The 13,739-nt window shown below is 39.5% G+C and overlaps 2 protein-coding genes across 2 annotated transcripts in view; one reads left to right on the top strand and one right to left on the bottom strand.

The window, feature by feature from the left end:
- Nucleotides 1-3,534, top strand: part of LOC104913003 — a 3,784-nt gene extending 250 nt beyond the window's left edge. Inside the window, exons 2-3 of the mRNA XM_031555386.1 lie at nucleotides 6-126; nucleotides 1,080-3,534. Of these exons, the coding sequence (XP_031411246.1) occupies nucleotides 6-126; nucleotides 1,080-2,546 (1,588 nt within the window). The 3' untranslated portion in view covers nucleotides 2,547-3,534. The remainder of the gene's footprint in view (nucleotides 1-5; nucleotides 127-1,079) is intronic.
- A 2,427-nt stretch (nucleotides 3,535-5,961) lies between these two features.
- On the bottom strand, nucleotides 5,962-13,092 carry TK2 (thymidine kinase 2). Its single transcript, XM_010717726.3, has 5 exons — nucleotides 12,987-13,092; nucleotides 9,992-10,080; nucleotides 9,568-9,647; nucleotides 8,987-9,067; nucleotides 5,962-8,604 (listed from the first exon to the last, which is right to left on the bottom strand). The coding sequence occupies exons 1-5, from the start codon at nucleotides 13,043-13,045 to the stop codon at nucleotides 8,506-8,508; spliced, it is 408 nt and encodes a 135-aa protein (XP_010716028.2). The 5' UTR covers nucleotides 13,046-13,092; the 3' UTR covers nucleotides 5,962-8,505.
- Between the last annotated feature and the right edge of the window lie 647 nt (nucleotides 13,093-13,739).

Below are 13,739 nucleotides of genomic sequence, written 5' to 3'. Positions count from 1 at the left end.
CGCAGGGCCCGCGGGCGGCGGGGCGGCAGCGTGCTGCGGGACCTGCTGAAGGCACTGGAGGTCCTGGAGCTGCTGTGTATCAACTTGCTGCTGTCCCCATGGAGGAAGGAGATCAGGTCGCTGAAGGTAGGCGGCGCGGCCTGCCGCAGGCCTTTCCCCGGCAGCGCGGGGCAGCGGCGGGGCGTTTCGGCTTAGCGTCGATCCTGCGGAACGGCTCTGAGCCCGGGCATCACCCGTGACACCGCGGCCCGGAGCTCGGCCCTGGGAAGCTGGCGGCGTTGTGTCCGAAGACAGAAGCCGCGCGGGACGCTCGGTCTGACGGCCCCGCGCTGCTGCCGGGGTTGGCCGAGCTTACAGGGCGGCATCTCAGCACGAGGGTTATGGCAAAAGCAAAAAGCACTTCGATTTTCCAAACTAGGCCTCGTGCCTTCGGTAGCTCCAAAACAGCACGTTAAACTTTTCTCTTTTTTTCCCACTCTATTAGGCAGCAGCACTTTAGACGAGTCATGCTGGGAGGGCAGCTCGTGCGACAGGAGCACGTTTTGGCACTGTTATTTCCCCCGAATAGCCACAGCGCAGAAGGGTGCTTTCAAAGTGACCCAGTTCCAGGAAAGCAAAGTTAGAGCAGCACTCTGAATCACTGAGAAAGAAAACGATACACTGCTGTCACCCATTAGGACATATGAGTAATAGCAAGTGCATCTCTTTAAGAGAAGTTAAACCTCAGTGATTGAAAAGGTCTTCTTGTTCTTCAGTGGAATGCAGGACTCACATCCGAATGCCTCTAGTTTGATTAAAGTGATTCTCCTTCTCTCTCCTTTTCTGCATATTGATGGCTGATACCTTACCAGTTTTAAAATGGCGTAACATTGCCGTGCTACGGCAAGTGCTTGAGATGCTGGCAAAATAATGCTGTTAGAAAAGCCTCACTCAAATTCACAACTCAAACTTCCAACAAAATAGTTTTTAAAAAGATTGAAGTAATTTTTGAAGTAGTTTTGTTCTTATGGAGTCTTTCACGCTTCCCCCATCCCCACCCCCACCGTTCATCTGTTTTTCACTGTTCCGTTCTGTTGCAGACATTCACCGGTAATTTTGTCTACTATGTTCAATCTGTGCTCCCAGATGACATAGTAAAAACAGTTCTGGAGAAAATAGGTTACATTGCAACAACAGCAACAGAGTTTTCACTTGTCAGAAAGAGAAACAATGAGGAAACAAAACAGACTGCCTTTGAAATATTCCTGGCAAGAATTGAGTGTGAAACCATCCTCGAAATGACAAATGAAGAAAAACACGGCAATTTGGAGACTTTGCAGAAGAGATCACAAATGCACTGGCATCACAAAAATAAGGACAGAGAGGATCAGACGCCCCAGAAAGAAGACTGTGAAAATCTAGAAAATAAAGAAAATAGTGAAACGTCTTTGTGCCTTGCTACTCAACAGAAGTCTTCAGCTAGTAGCAATGTGTCCTTTGAAACCACTCGGGATCTGAAGACTCCTCACTTAGCAGTAGCTCAAGCCACTAACAGGCTTCAGGAACACCAAAAGCAAGTCATTAACACAGTACACTTTCCCGGCAAATGCTCAGACAGCGAAGACTTCTTGATCAAATATAGTGACATTGTCATAAGACAAACACCTATTTTCAGTGAGAATCTTTCTCCAGAAGCTTTTGAAAAAAAGCCAAGAGCCAGTCTAAGCGAGGAATGTGTTTTGGCAGCCACTGCCCAGTCAACTGCAAATGAGCTCTGGTCGGTGCCACTCTCGCCAGGAGCAAGCGGTCCACCAGCCTTTGCAATATTTGCTGACAGCACCTGTGGTAGTAAAAGCTCTTCAGAGTATGAAGCTGAACAAGTCGCTGAAGAGTCAATTGAAGCAAAAATTAATGATGCCATAAACTGCGTAGACCCAGACCCTGCAGACAAACCAAATGAGCTGAAGTCTCTGCCATACACAGATGTCACATCTGTCCAAAATTGCCCCGTCCCTAGGGAAGAGGAAGTCTGTGATCTGTCTCTAACCTTCACAAAACTACAAGTCAAGGACACTCAGGAAGATCTGATGTATCCTATAGAGGAAACTGGGCACCCTGAGTCACTATCATACGCAAGTGACAGGAATGTAAGAGAACTGAATCATTCAAAAATGAAATCCACATACTCAATTAATGCTGAAATGCAGAACAGAGCAGCTGCATTTATTGAGCCAGCTCCAGATCTGTGCTGTACTACTGGGAGCGTGGAGGATCCCACTGGTGGCTCTGATGGCAAGGGACTATTAACGGGTACTCCGAATGCACGCAGGGCTTCCGAGTGCTTCAGGCACATCAGAGAGCCTCCTAATCCCACCTACATTCCACCACGAAGTATTGATGTTCGGTCTCCAAGCAGAAGAAGCACCAGTACCCAGGGCAGAAGGAACCTTCTGCAGCCCGACAGTGAATCCAGCGAAGTAAAACCAGAGAACTATAATTTAAAAGTAAATGAAATCCAGGAGCCTTATGTTATTATTGACAAAACGGACCAAGGAATGTTGTGCTAGCACACTTTATTCTAGCAGTGCTTTATTTGTAATTTGCCTGGGGTTTCCCTGCCCTAGTTGTGGCCTTGATCATCTTTTCAAAGGAGATAATTAGCTTTGACAAAGCTAATCATAAATAAACAAAAACACCACTACTTTTGGACAGTAAACATTGAAGTAATTGAGCAAATTCTTAAATAACTCTTTCCTCATGAAATCACTCCATTTAATTCATTAACCAGATTCCATCTGGTTCTGATTAATGCTTGAGGCCTATTTTTAGAACATGGCATGCTGTACAATGACAGGAACAGGTAAATATTTCTAAACTGGAAGGCTCTATGGTGTTACAAATGCTGTGCTGGAGTGTACTTCTGTTAGCTCGTGGCATTCCTGTGAAGCTGTATTCTGAGCTAATCTTTCTTCTATTTTCAGTTTAAAGATAAGCTTGAAAATTAGCATTCTCTAAATCAGTATACATTGTCTATACCTGACTTTCATCCTCCTGAAACGTGTAGAAGAGCGAGTGGATTATACTAGAAAAGCCTCAGGAGCTAAAATGCTTTCTGAATAACTAATAGCTGGAGTTCTGTGATCACCTGATTCCAGAACAGTAGGAGGAATGCAGCTTTGACTGAACAAACACCAAATGACAAGACTTCAGCTTTGGGTGGTGTTAATGGGTGGATGAAAAAAGTATTACAAATATGCATACAGAGACAAATATTTCTGCACTGGGTCTGGCTGGGATGAAGTTAACTTTTTTTTTTTAACAGAAGTTATGTGGTGGTGTGTTTAGGACTAGTTGCTAAAACTCTTGATAATGCACTTGCATTCTGGCTGTTGCGGAACAGTGCTTGCACAGCATCAATGCCTTCTCTTCCTCACTCTGGCCTCCACTCCCGTGGTGGTGGGCAGAAACCTGGCAGCTGAAACAGCTGACTGGATTTAGCCAAAGATATTCATATCATATAAGGTCATGCTCAGCAATAAAACTGGGGTAGCAGAAGTTTTTGGTTTGTGGTTTCTTTTTCGTCCACCTTTGCAACACTTGTTCTTTTCTTCCTCTCCTCCTTCTCTCACTAATTAAATCTCTATCTCAAACCAAATTCTTGCTTTTGCTCTTCTGTTTCTCCTGTTGTGCAGGAGGTTGAGCAAACCAGCTGTGCAGGTGCTTAGCTGCTCACTAAGTGAACTCACCACAACCTCCTTATTCTTCTTTCAAGTATTTATCTGTTCTTCCTAACCATTTTAGTTTAAGACATATTTTCCCCCCGTGGGGTAATTTAAATTGTGTTTTAAGTAGTATGTTGTGTCAAATATAAAAACTGAAAAATCCTCTTCTCATCACATATAAAAATGCCTCATAAGTATTTAGCTGACCACCAGTACTATATAGATTCATGTACCTAACATGCCATTTTTACCTTTGCTATAGCCACAAGAGTATTTAACAGCAAGTTATACATCAAAAAAACAATGCTAAAGTTGGTTTCCCAAGAAATTAAGGACTACCATTTGAAATACCTCATATAAAAAGCCAAGCTGCACAGAACATACGGAACATAAAACAACTATGTTCTGAGACTCTACTTTTTGTTAATGCTTTTGTACCTGGATTGAGGCAGAACCTGTGTGGTAGATTGGCCAGGACTGCTAAGTATGCATTCAGCCTGCATTTGGAGGGAGAGCTGCTGTCACCTTAAAACAGTCACAGATATTTTCAACCAATTTTCTTTCTGCTGCAAAGACACCTTTTCTTCCTGTATGAACAGTAGGCTTCTGAGGTCCTGTACTAGAAGGTACTTCCACTTGCAAATTTCTGTTGTCTCTAGAGACAACAGTTTTACAGTTAGATACTTGTGAAGAGACTGGATTAGAAAACCAGCTGAAAGAAAAGACAAGTCATATTTAACATGACTTTGCCATCAGCCCTCTGTACAACTGCTTCCACGTGGGCAAGGTACCACGAATAGGGTTTAAAATCCTTGTAAATACAATTAGATCTGAGACAGAAAGGAGAATATAAATCCTGACAGTGCCCTCCTGTCCCTGTTGCTATTGACCAGTACGCCTCTCCTTGGCTAATTAACTTAAAGAGCACCAACCACTTAAGCAGCACTGTTAGCCTGCAAGAGAGCTGCCTGGGCCTCAGAGGAGGGTGATTTGTGTTTGTGAAATGTGTGCCTATCCCCTCGTGAGCTGTCAACTTTAATTGTGCTACAGCTGGTGTTGATTGTCAATGAATTGAATGGGGATTTACTGTTTTTATGTCTTTCCATCATAGAGACACAAGGCCAGCTCTGTTCCCAAATCTATATGCTACGCACAACCACTCTGAATGGCTCAGCTCTCCCAAGCTTCAGATTAGAGAAATTCTCTTTTGATCAGTGCAGAAACAGAGCTTAGGCAGCAGACCCAGAAGCTGGCTGATATTATTCAACTGCACTACCTCTCCCTGACAGGTCTACTTAAATAGTCATTTTCCCTCCCCTTAACATTTCTATCACACATACAAACTTGTTCTGTCCAGAGCTAAGGTGCTTAACAAACACAGTTTGGCTTTAGAGTCAACTTTTTGTGGGTTTTTTGTTTGTAAAGCTAATAATGTAAGCTAACTTTCAGCATGAAAACAGAGAGCATGCAGGCACTGAATGAACAAAGATTTACAATTTGCTTCAAATTATAAATGAAGATCTTAAAATACAACTTGTCCACTAAACAAAAGCATTCCTAAGAGAGCTTGAGAAGGGCTTGCAAAGATAAATGTCTCTACTATCCTGAGTGGTCTCCAAACAAGCAAAAGAAAACAAAACCAAAACTCACAATTTCTAAAACATCACATTTATTTATTTAACTTTACTTGTATCTCAACACTGGGAGAGTGATAACCTGTAATCCACCGTCACCACTAAAAGCTCCATCCAGTGAAAGTTAATTGGCACTGTTCTCTTAAGTGAGACAGTTGATAAATCCTAAAGGTTTCCTTTTCACAGCATTAAACATTACAACTCCCTTCAGTAAGGACAGGAATGGAACAGAATACAGCAGCATGAGCAAAGCAGCCTCCTTATAGTAGAAGTCCTAGCAGCTTAGTATTTATCGTGGGGAGATGTGAGGGAGAAATAAATCTAATCAGAGGGATCACCTCAAAGCCCCCTGACATAAGAATAAATAAAATCAAGTAGTGTGGTACACAAGTGAAAACCAGAGCTCCTGTGTTGTGTCACTCTTGCCTGACCTTTTGTATGCATTCAGAGATCACTCTTACAGCAATATGTTTGCACAACAGTTAACCCTTACAATAATTTTTTGTGTTATTTTAGGATAAGCCAGTTTCTCTTACAAAACAAACAACAAAAAACAGATAAATGGCATCTGGACATGACAGAAGATTACATTTCTCTTATGTAGGAATTAAGCTACTAGTTTTTTGTTCTGAGACTAAACTTTTTAAAAACTTGCAACTGTTAGCCCCCTCAAATGCTGCAATTTACCAAATGCTGGGGGAAAAAAAAAAAGTAAAAAACCATAATCCTCACCTGACTTTAACCTGCTTTAGAAATGCACAGTAATTACTTCAACCTCCATACTCTACAGGAAGGACTAGATACTCCAGTTCCTCAGACAGGACAGTAACTTGCTACGAGAGTCATTATTTGCAAGAGCACAGAGAGCTTCAGGTCTGAACATTTTAATTGCAACTGATGGCAGAATACCCAGACTCTGCAGGAGGAAGAGCACTGAAAAAGAGATGTTGGATTAGTTCCTGGTGTTGGCAGTAGTTCTGCATGCTAATTACACCAGTGAACATAATTATCATCTTCTTAGGCTTAGGCTTCTTAGGACCTACAGTTTTGGAGATTCACCTCCAAAATGCTTAATCAAATAAGATATAAACATCCTCCCCGTGCCAGAAGAGAGCGCACAGAAGGCCAGATGAAGAAAATGCAAATGTTTAACATTTTAATTTTTGCTAGTCTGTCTCTTCAAGTCACTTTATGTGCTGCTCCCAGATGTTACTGACTCTAGGACACCTCAATCAGAATGAAGTAAATACTGAAGTCTGGAGAAGATATCCATCCAGACTAGGTATGCATTACAGAAGAGAGATAATCAGTTCTCACCCAGCTTGCAGCTTAGATGTGGAACTCACTGTGACAGGATGTTATGTCTAAATGCTCAGAAAGTGACAAACTTCCAGAAGAAAGCTCTGTCATGGGCTGTTAAACACGAAGAGAAACCTATGGCTCAGGAAAACAGAAAAAAACTGGAAGAACTTAAAATGGCAAAGAATCACTTCTTGTTAAATGGTTTACACACCATTCCAAGCTCCCAAGGCAAGGGGAAACAGTACCACAAAGAACAACTGATTCACCACATTCATTTTTGTGAGGTACTACATTACTTCATTACTTGCATTTTCTGTACAACAGAATTAAGTGCCTCTTCTCTAGACTGCCAGGCTAGCATGCAGAATACATACCATTGGCTTCTACAACTCATAATCAGATTGCAATTAACAACAATCTGCAGATGGCTGAAACTTACAGAGCTATTTCTAGAGAGCTTTTTTATTCTCTAAGAGGCAAAAAGAACTTTGAAAGTTTATCAGAATGTCTCCAGAATGACCACTATTCCTGTACAAATAAGCTTCTATAAGATAATTATTTAATACATAAAACCTTACTTTTAAGCTAAAATTCTAAAGCTTTAGAACAGAACAGGTTTACAAGCTTCAGCATACTGATGTAGTACTCACTTGGAAATGCTCCATGCACTGATCATTCCTAAGCTGCGCTGGTTTAAAAAATAAATAAATAAAAATCCCACTAGAAGAAATGAACTCCATCTCCTGACTTGGAAAAAAGCTGCAGTCATTTCAGCTACAGCTATCTTCAGGTATATACAGCTACCATAAAGCCACAAAATAAAAGAAGTGAAGTGTTCACATTTAAGTAACACATGAAAAAGCCAAGTAACTGAAAATTATGGTTGATAAGTTACAGATGTTTAGGCAGTAAGCAATGGAAGACAACAATCAAGGGGGTAAAGCAGAAATAAAAAGCACATCAACACGTAAGCAAATAACCACAAAAATTGAACACCCATTACATTTCTCTATTTCCCAAGTCACATTAAAGTGATCAAGGTGTATACTCAAAGAACCATTCGCATATTTCTTTATAATAAATAATAAAACAGATCAACCCAGATATTTTTAAGAATCCACAGCAGTTAAGAAATCAATTATTTTTAGTATTTATACCACCATTTGAAAGGAAATGCAGAGTACCAAATGCACTGTACTTTCCACTAGTCCTCAACTCAGCTACGAGTTTCACCAAAACTAGAGAAATCTAGAGAAATAAGCCCCTTTAAAAACCTGGCCTAGAAAAACCTTCAGAACCACTGTGCAATCAGTTACAAAGACTATTTAACTATTTGTTCACTACTGAATTCTGTGGGACTATGCATAGTTACCTTCAGAACTACAGCTATATTGTGATGTCATGTAAAGCAGTAGAAACTGAGCTCAGTGAAATGCATCAGTGGGGGCAGGATTACAGAAAGAACCCCTACACACTCTATTTTGACATAACCAGAGCAGTTTAACAAAGCTATTGAACACAGTGCACAACAGGACATCCCACCTCGTGCACGGAACTACTCCTTTACATTACAGAAACAGAACTGTCATGGAGGAAAAGAAAAATGTTATTTCATAGGAAACAGCAGTGAAATGGGAATGAGAGAAAGACACATTTTAACAGAACAGAACTGATGTAGTAAAGTGAATGGAGAACCTAAAAACTTGGAATGGAATTGGGTCATATTCTGTTTATGACTTGCTCCTGAACATTTTGGAGTGAGAAATTCACAACATCCTACAAGGTGTAGTTCTACAGCAGAAACCATTAAATTCAAAAGTATTACAAATATTCAGAATTATTAAAAAAAAATACAACCTAACAGACTTCTATAAATGCTGTTGCATATTACATGGGCTTAGTATTTGGTCCCGGTTTTCTTCATACTTTTCTATCATTTTCTGCATGTCGTGGTCAGCTCCAATAACCTTCAAAACAAAAGCATTAACATTACAAATAATTAAATCATAATATATATTTGCTTCTGAGCAAAACAGACCTATCACTGAAGCCAAACTGAAATACTCCTAAATAAAACTGTCCAATTAGTTCTGTGTTTGGAATTTGGCACTCACAATTTGGAAAGCTGTGTGTCTGATCCTGCTACACAACACAAATGAACACCCCACAAATTCCACCTCGGAGTTAAATACCAGACTTCCACTATACACTGTGGACAGCTACAAATGTTGTTTTCTCAGGTTATTAATAAAGCAGCTTTATTTACTTTCACCACTAATTAACATTCTTAGTATTGAAAGAATACAATGCCGCACATGCTTATCTGGTTATAACTAAAATTATACTCACAAGCACTGGGCAGGAAACTTTAAATAACGTATGTTTAATGAGCCACTCTTCATAGAGCTGATGAATAGCTTCTAAATATTCCTAAAAAAGAGGTGTTCAATTACACACTACTCCACCACCACAGTCAGCTGCAGTACACAGATTACTAAAACAATACTTGGGAAAGTCGGCATGCATGACAGATCATTTTTATACAGTAAAACAAAATTACATGGTGAGGTATTGGAACAGGCTGCCCAGGGAGGTGGTGCAGCCATCATCCCTGGAGGTTTTCAGAAAAAGGGCAGATGTCACACTGAGTGACAGGGACTAAAGCAGTCACAGGCATGGGCTGATGGTTGGACTAAATGATCTGAGAAGTCTTTCCAACTTCAATGATTCTGCAGTTCTAAATGCTGAAATATTAATTTGCGATGGAAACTACAATAGAGTACCTCAGGTTGGAAAGAGCCGCAGTGATCACCAAGTCCAAATCCTCCAGTAGATTTTTGAAATACACTCAGGATGTGATTTTAGTATTTAGATTGGCATTACTATGTTTTATGCTTACTGTTACCACACAGACTGAAGGAACTCTTTACCAGAGGAATGATTTTCTCTTCTTCTCTGCATCTTCTCTTTAATCTCTCATAACAAACTTTAGGAGATGTCTGCAGGTAAACTGAAAAAATAAAATTAAATTGAATTAAATTAATTACTTTTTTTAAAAAAAAAAAAAAGCTACGTAGCTATATATAAGGATAAGTTTTAAAAGCAAAGAGGAAACTTCACAAACTATGGAAGAAAAGGATCCTAATTAAGGTACCACCACTGAACCTCCCCATTTGGTGTTACTGCTAATCAGTCCACAGAGTATCAATGCATTCATGCTGTCTGTTGCTAAGCATCACAGCCACCATCGTAATGAATAATGTGATTATTCACAGCCAAAGAAAAAAAGTTTTTCTCATCACAATAAAGAACCCACCCACAAATGTGCCCTTCCAGTTCCCATCCAAATTTTACCAATCAAATCAACTGAAACATCGGTGTTGTTCTGGATCCAGTCAAACCATTCAGACAGGACAACATAATCCACCTCTGGCATCTTCCCACTGAACAAACATAAAGGTCACCATTCATTAAACAAACACACAAAGATCAGTTCTAAACTACTCATATGCACTGCTTTTATTTCTTTTAAACCTGACTAGAACTAGTCTGTGTTTATTCCAGCACATGGGAAATGAAGATACAACCAACATTAGAAATACTATAAAGCATTGTTTACACAAAAGTTCATTTTTTTTCTTATCTAAGCATGCCTACTAGCATGAAGTTCCTATCGTTAACAGTTAAAAAAATATTTCCTACTACAGTTAAGAAATAGTTACTTGGTGACTAAGAAAAAACATTGCACTGATACGTGTGCTATGTAACAAATGAGTGCCAAGTGTATTTATTGCTCAAGTTCTTTATGTCAGAATCATTTCAAATGCATCTGAACTGCATGACACCAGAAAGGCTTGACTGAGTAAGCAGCACTGACAATTCATTACAGAAACCAAAGTAAAGAGCAGTGAAAAAAATAACAACAATGGAAATACATAAAATTCCTTATAAAGAATCACATATTATATTTTTACTGGTATTAGAGTCTTTACATATTGCCATATTCCTAAATACTCAAGTAGTATTAATTTCATATTATTTTGTCTTCAAAATAAATTACAGTAAGCCACACTCCACACTCTTCCTTAAGTGTCTCTGTAACAGAAATTGAGGGGAAGAAAAAGATCACATTGAGAGAATCCTGATCTCCTCAGCTGAATGATTAAGACCAATTGCAATATTTTAAATGGTGCTGAAGATTCCACAGATTTCTTAGCCATTTCTCTCAGCAACCTCCCTTCTTTAATTACCATGCAGCTGAATATCCTCCTTTCCAAAGCACCCAAGAAACTGGTTAACACAGTTCTTCTGATGTATCAACAAGTGTACAATTCTGGATAACAGGGATCTAAATAAACTAAATTCCAACTCTGCAACTTTTCTCTGAAAAACAGGAAGCTCAAAAGGAATTAGAAATAAGAGAAAGCTCCACTATTCCTACCCTAAAGGATACACCCTCAATGCTCCATTAATCTCCCCTGCAGACAACACAGCTTTGCCTTCTCTGTCTCAGTCCCCTGGATAATCATGACCAATCCTGGTCAATAAAGACACAAGTTTTGCTGTATCTCTGAAAAGTTTGCTGACATTTCACTCCTACCAAGTAAAAGTTCTATTGCAAAATAAAACAAATGGAAATAGCTATACACCAAAAATACTCAGAAACTCATAAGGGACAAACTGAATTGTTCGGGCTTCCCCTGTAAAATATCATATATACTCACATGCATGCATTCAAAATTCTTCTACAGTTTTACACCTAACATGAGCGTGGCTTTCAGTGCTAACCTCAGACCTGCAATCACAAGAACTCGGACACTCGTGTGTCTGTGCATGCCAGAGAAGCTCTCAGCAATTGCTCACAATTTAAGCCTTTCATCACCACCGTAAATCTTACTCTATTTCTCTCTCTGGGAAAAAGCCTGCAAAGCCAAAACACAAATCCTGAGTGATACTGGATCAAAGAAGAGCTGGGATCCCTGACATTCCACTACTCTCCATCCCTTACTTAAGCTAAACATTCACCTACAGGACTTGTATAGACTTGCATTGATAGCAAGGGATTCTTCTTGTTTTATGTATAATCCTTTTACACACACTTGTATTTTGGTTTGCTATTCGTACCACTGGCTGACTTCTCATCAGCTTTAACACAACAAAGCAAGTGCTTTCCTCCAACACTGAAGAACACTAACACCATTAAACTTCTTCAATGCCCTTCAAATTTTTGTAGTGAAATTAATACACAGAGCTGGCACATGCATACTTAGCCTCTCAGTTTCTTTTGGGACAAAAGCTACAGTCTACAGTGAAAAAAACATCACTAATTATAAACAAGAAAGACATTCCATTTACATTTCCACTGCACACAGACAGGGTAAATAATGTCTCTTCCTATTCCTGTGTGCCTCACATCCAACTGTCCCTCAGTAACTTTCAAACCAGTTCTGTAGCTGACCAGAAGGCTATGAAGCACAGATGCCATCTTGTGGCATGCAGCTCTTCTCACTGAAGACAAGGCTAAGAACTGGTTTTGTCCCTCAAGACCACTGAAAAAGCCATTAGAACAGTATTACATATTTTGAATACAAGGTTGGTATTATAAAAAAAAAAAAAATACCAGTTCTGATTACTGCACTATTTTATTTTGTATGGGCTTGGTGAGACTCAGTCATACGTGCTTTTTTCTATCTGAGGCCACAGAATTATTCTCCAGAACAAAATAACCTCAGTTAGACTCGACTGCCCAAGCACACTGCAGGGCTGGGAGGTGGGGCCCAGTTCAGAAATTGCCATTTACAGATCAACAGTTCTCACTCTTTACTCAGAAATGAGACCAAAGAGTTTTCAGTCTGTGTTGATCCTATGAATCCCAACTCTAAGCCATAGCATGTGAGGGCTGGAAGGCTTGTTGCTCGAGTTCCTGCTTGCAAAGCACAATAGTCCTGGATGTAGGTTTGATAATACCATCTAGTTCTCTCTTTCCTACAGTATTTTTCTTTATAACCCCACTTTTTTTCATCTATTCAGTATGTTTGCTTTGATTTATTCAGCTGGAGAGCAGATAAATGCAATAAATGGTTTTATAGAATGTTTTAGTGTTTAAACTCATCAGCATTTCTGAAGAATGCTCATATCTGGCCCACATCCTATGGGCTTCATTCTACCAGTGGACAGCATGCCCTCTACAAAGCACTGCCACTCCAGCAAAGAGCTGACTAAAAGCACAGACTCCTCAGATGCAAACTACCAAAGAACTCAGATGCAAACTACCACAGAAATCATTGGTTATTTCTTTTTTTTTGTGCAATTAAGCAAAGAAAATAAAGTAGAAAACAAAATACCATACCTTCTATACAAATTTTCTACAAAAATGTATTTTGCACTGTGAATTGATCTCTCCATCATTCTTACTGGGGAAATCTGCAAAATAAAACTCAACAGTCACCAATCAGTTTACATTTTTTCAGCATCTGTGTCTCTTAAAGCTCACCATGTCTGTACATTATGAAATACATAACATTATCATTTCTTCTAAATGTTGATATAAAAAAATCATTGGGGAAGGTGAACACAAAAACACATTATTAACACACATGAGTTAATAATCTCATGTGTGGTCACTACTTTATTAAACATCTCTGTAGCTGAATTGTTACACATACGTAAGTTTTGAGGTAACCACAGCAGCACTCAATTCAGAAGATGAAGTTAACTGGGGCACAAAATAAGCAGCAATCAACTTAGGATTTACAAAGCAGCAGGAGCTGCTGCTACCTGAAGTTGCCATCTTCAGGTCTATTACCATGTCAATGGTGCAGACCTCACAGCAGAAAAATTATAGCAAGAAAACAGGACTTTAAATCTGCCCTAAGGTTTATTCATCTCCACAGAAGTCAAAGAAATATCCTGATTCTAACTCAAAAAACATGAACAATCATTAGGGTCTGAGTGTGCTCCTTAAGATCATATCCTACAATCAGGGAATGGAAAATACAGCACAGAATCTATCAAAAGGTGTTCAAAGGGAAGGGAAATGAACAAATCTTGATCAGAAGAACAAACGTGTGAATTAAGACAGAGAAAGAAAAAGATACAAGGA

This window comes from Meleagris gallopavo, chromosome 13 (genome assembly GCF_000146605.3).
Source record: "Meleagris gallopavo isolate NT-WF06-2002-E0010 breed Aviagen turkey brand Nicholas breeding stock chromosome 13, Turkey_5.1, whole genome shotgun sequence".
NCBI lineage: Eukaryota > Metazoa > Chordata > Aves > Galliformes > Phasianidae > Meleagris > Meleagris gallopavo.
Note: the sequence above shows the minus strand (reverse complement) of the source record. Positions and strands in the feature narration are given on the sequence as shown.

What these genes read in the sequence shown, in the direction of transcription:
- TK2 (XM_010717726.3), bottom strand. Translation starts at nt 13,045, where the DNA reads ATGATGGAGAGATCAATTCACAGTGCAAAATACATTTTTGTAGAAAAT. An exon ending in GTAGAAAATTTGTATAGAAG is followed by an intron (nt 10,081 to 12,986) that starts GTATGGTATTTT and finishes ATGTTTGTTCAG; the next exon opens with TGGGAAGATGCCAGAGGTGG. An exon ending in AAGTTTCCTGCCCAGTGCTT is followed by an intron (nt 8,605 to 8,986) that starts GTGAGTATAATT and finishes TTTGTTTTGAAG; the next exon opens with GTTATTGGAGCTGACCACGA.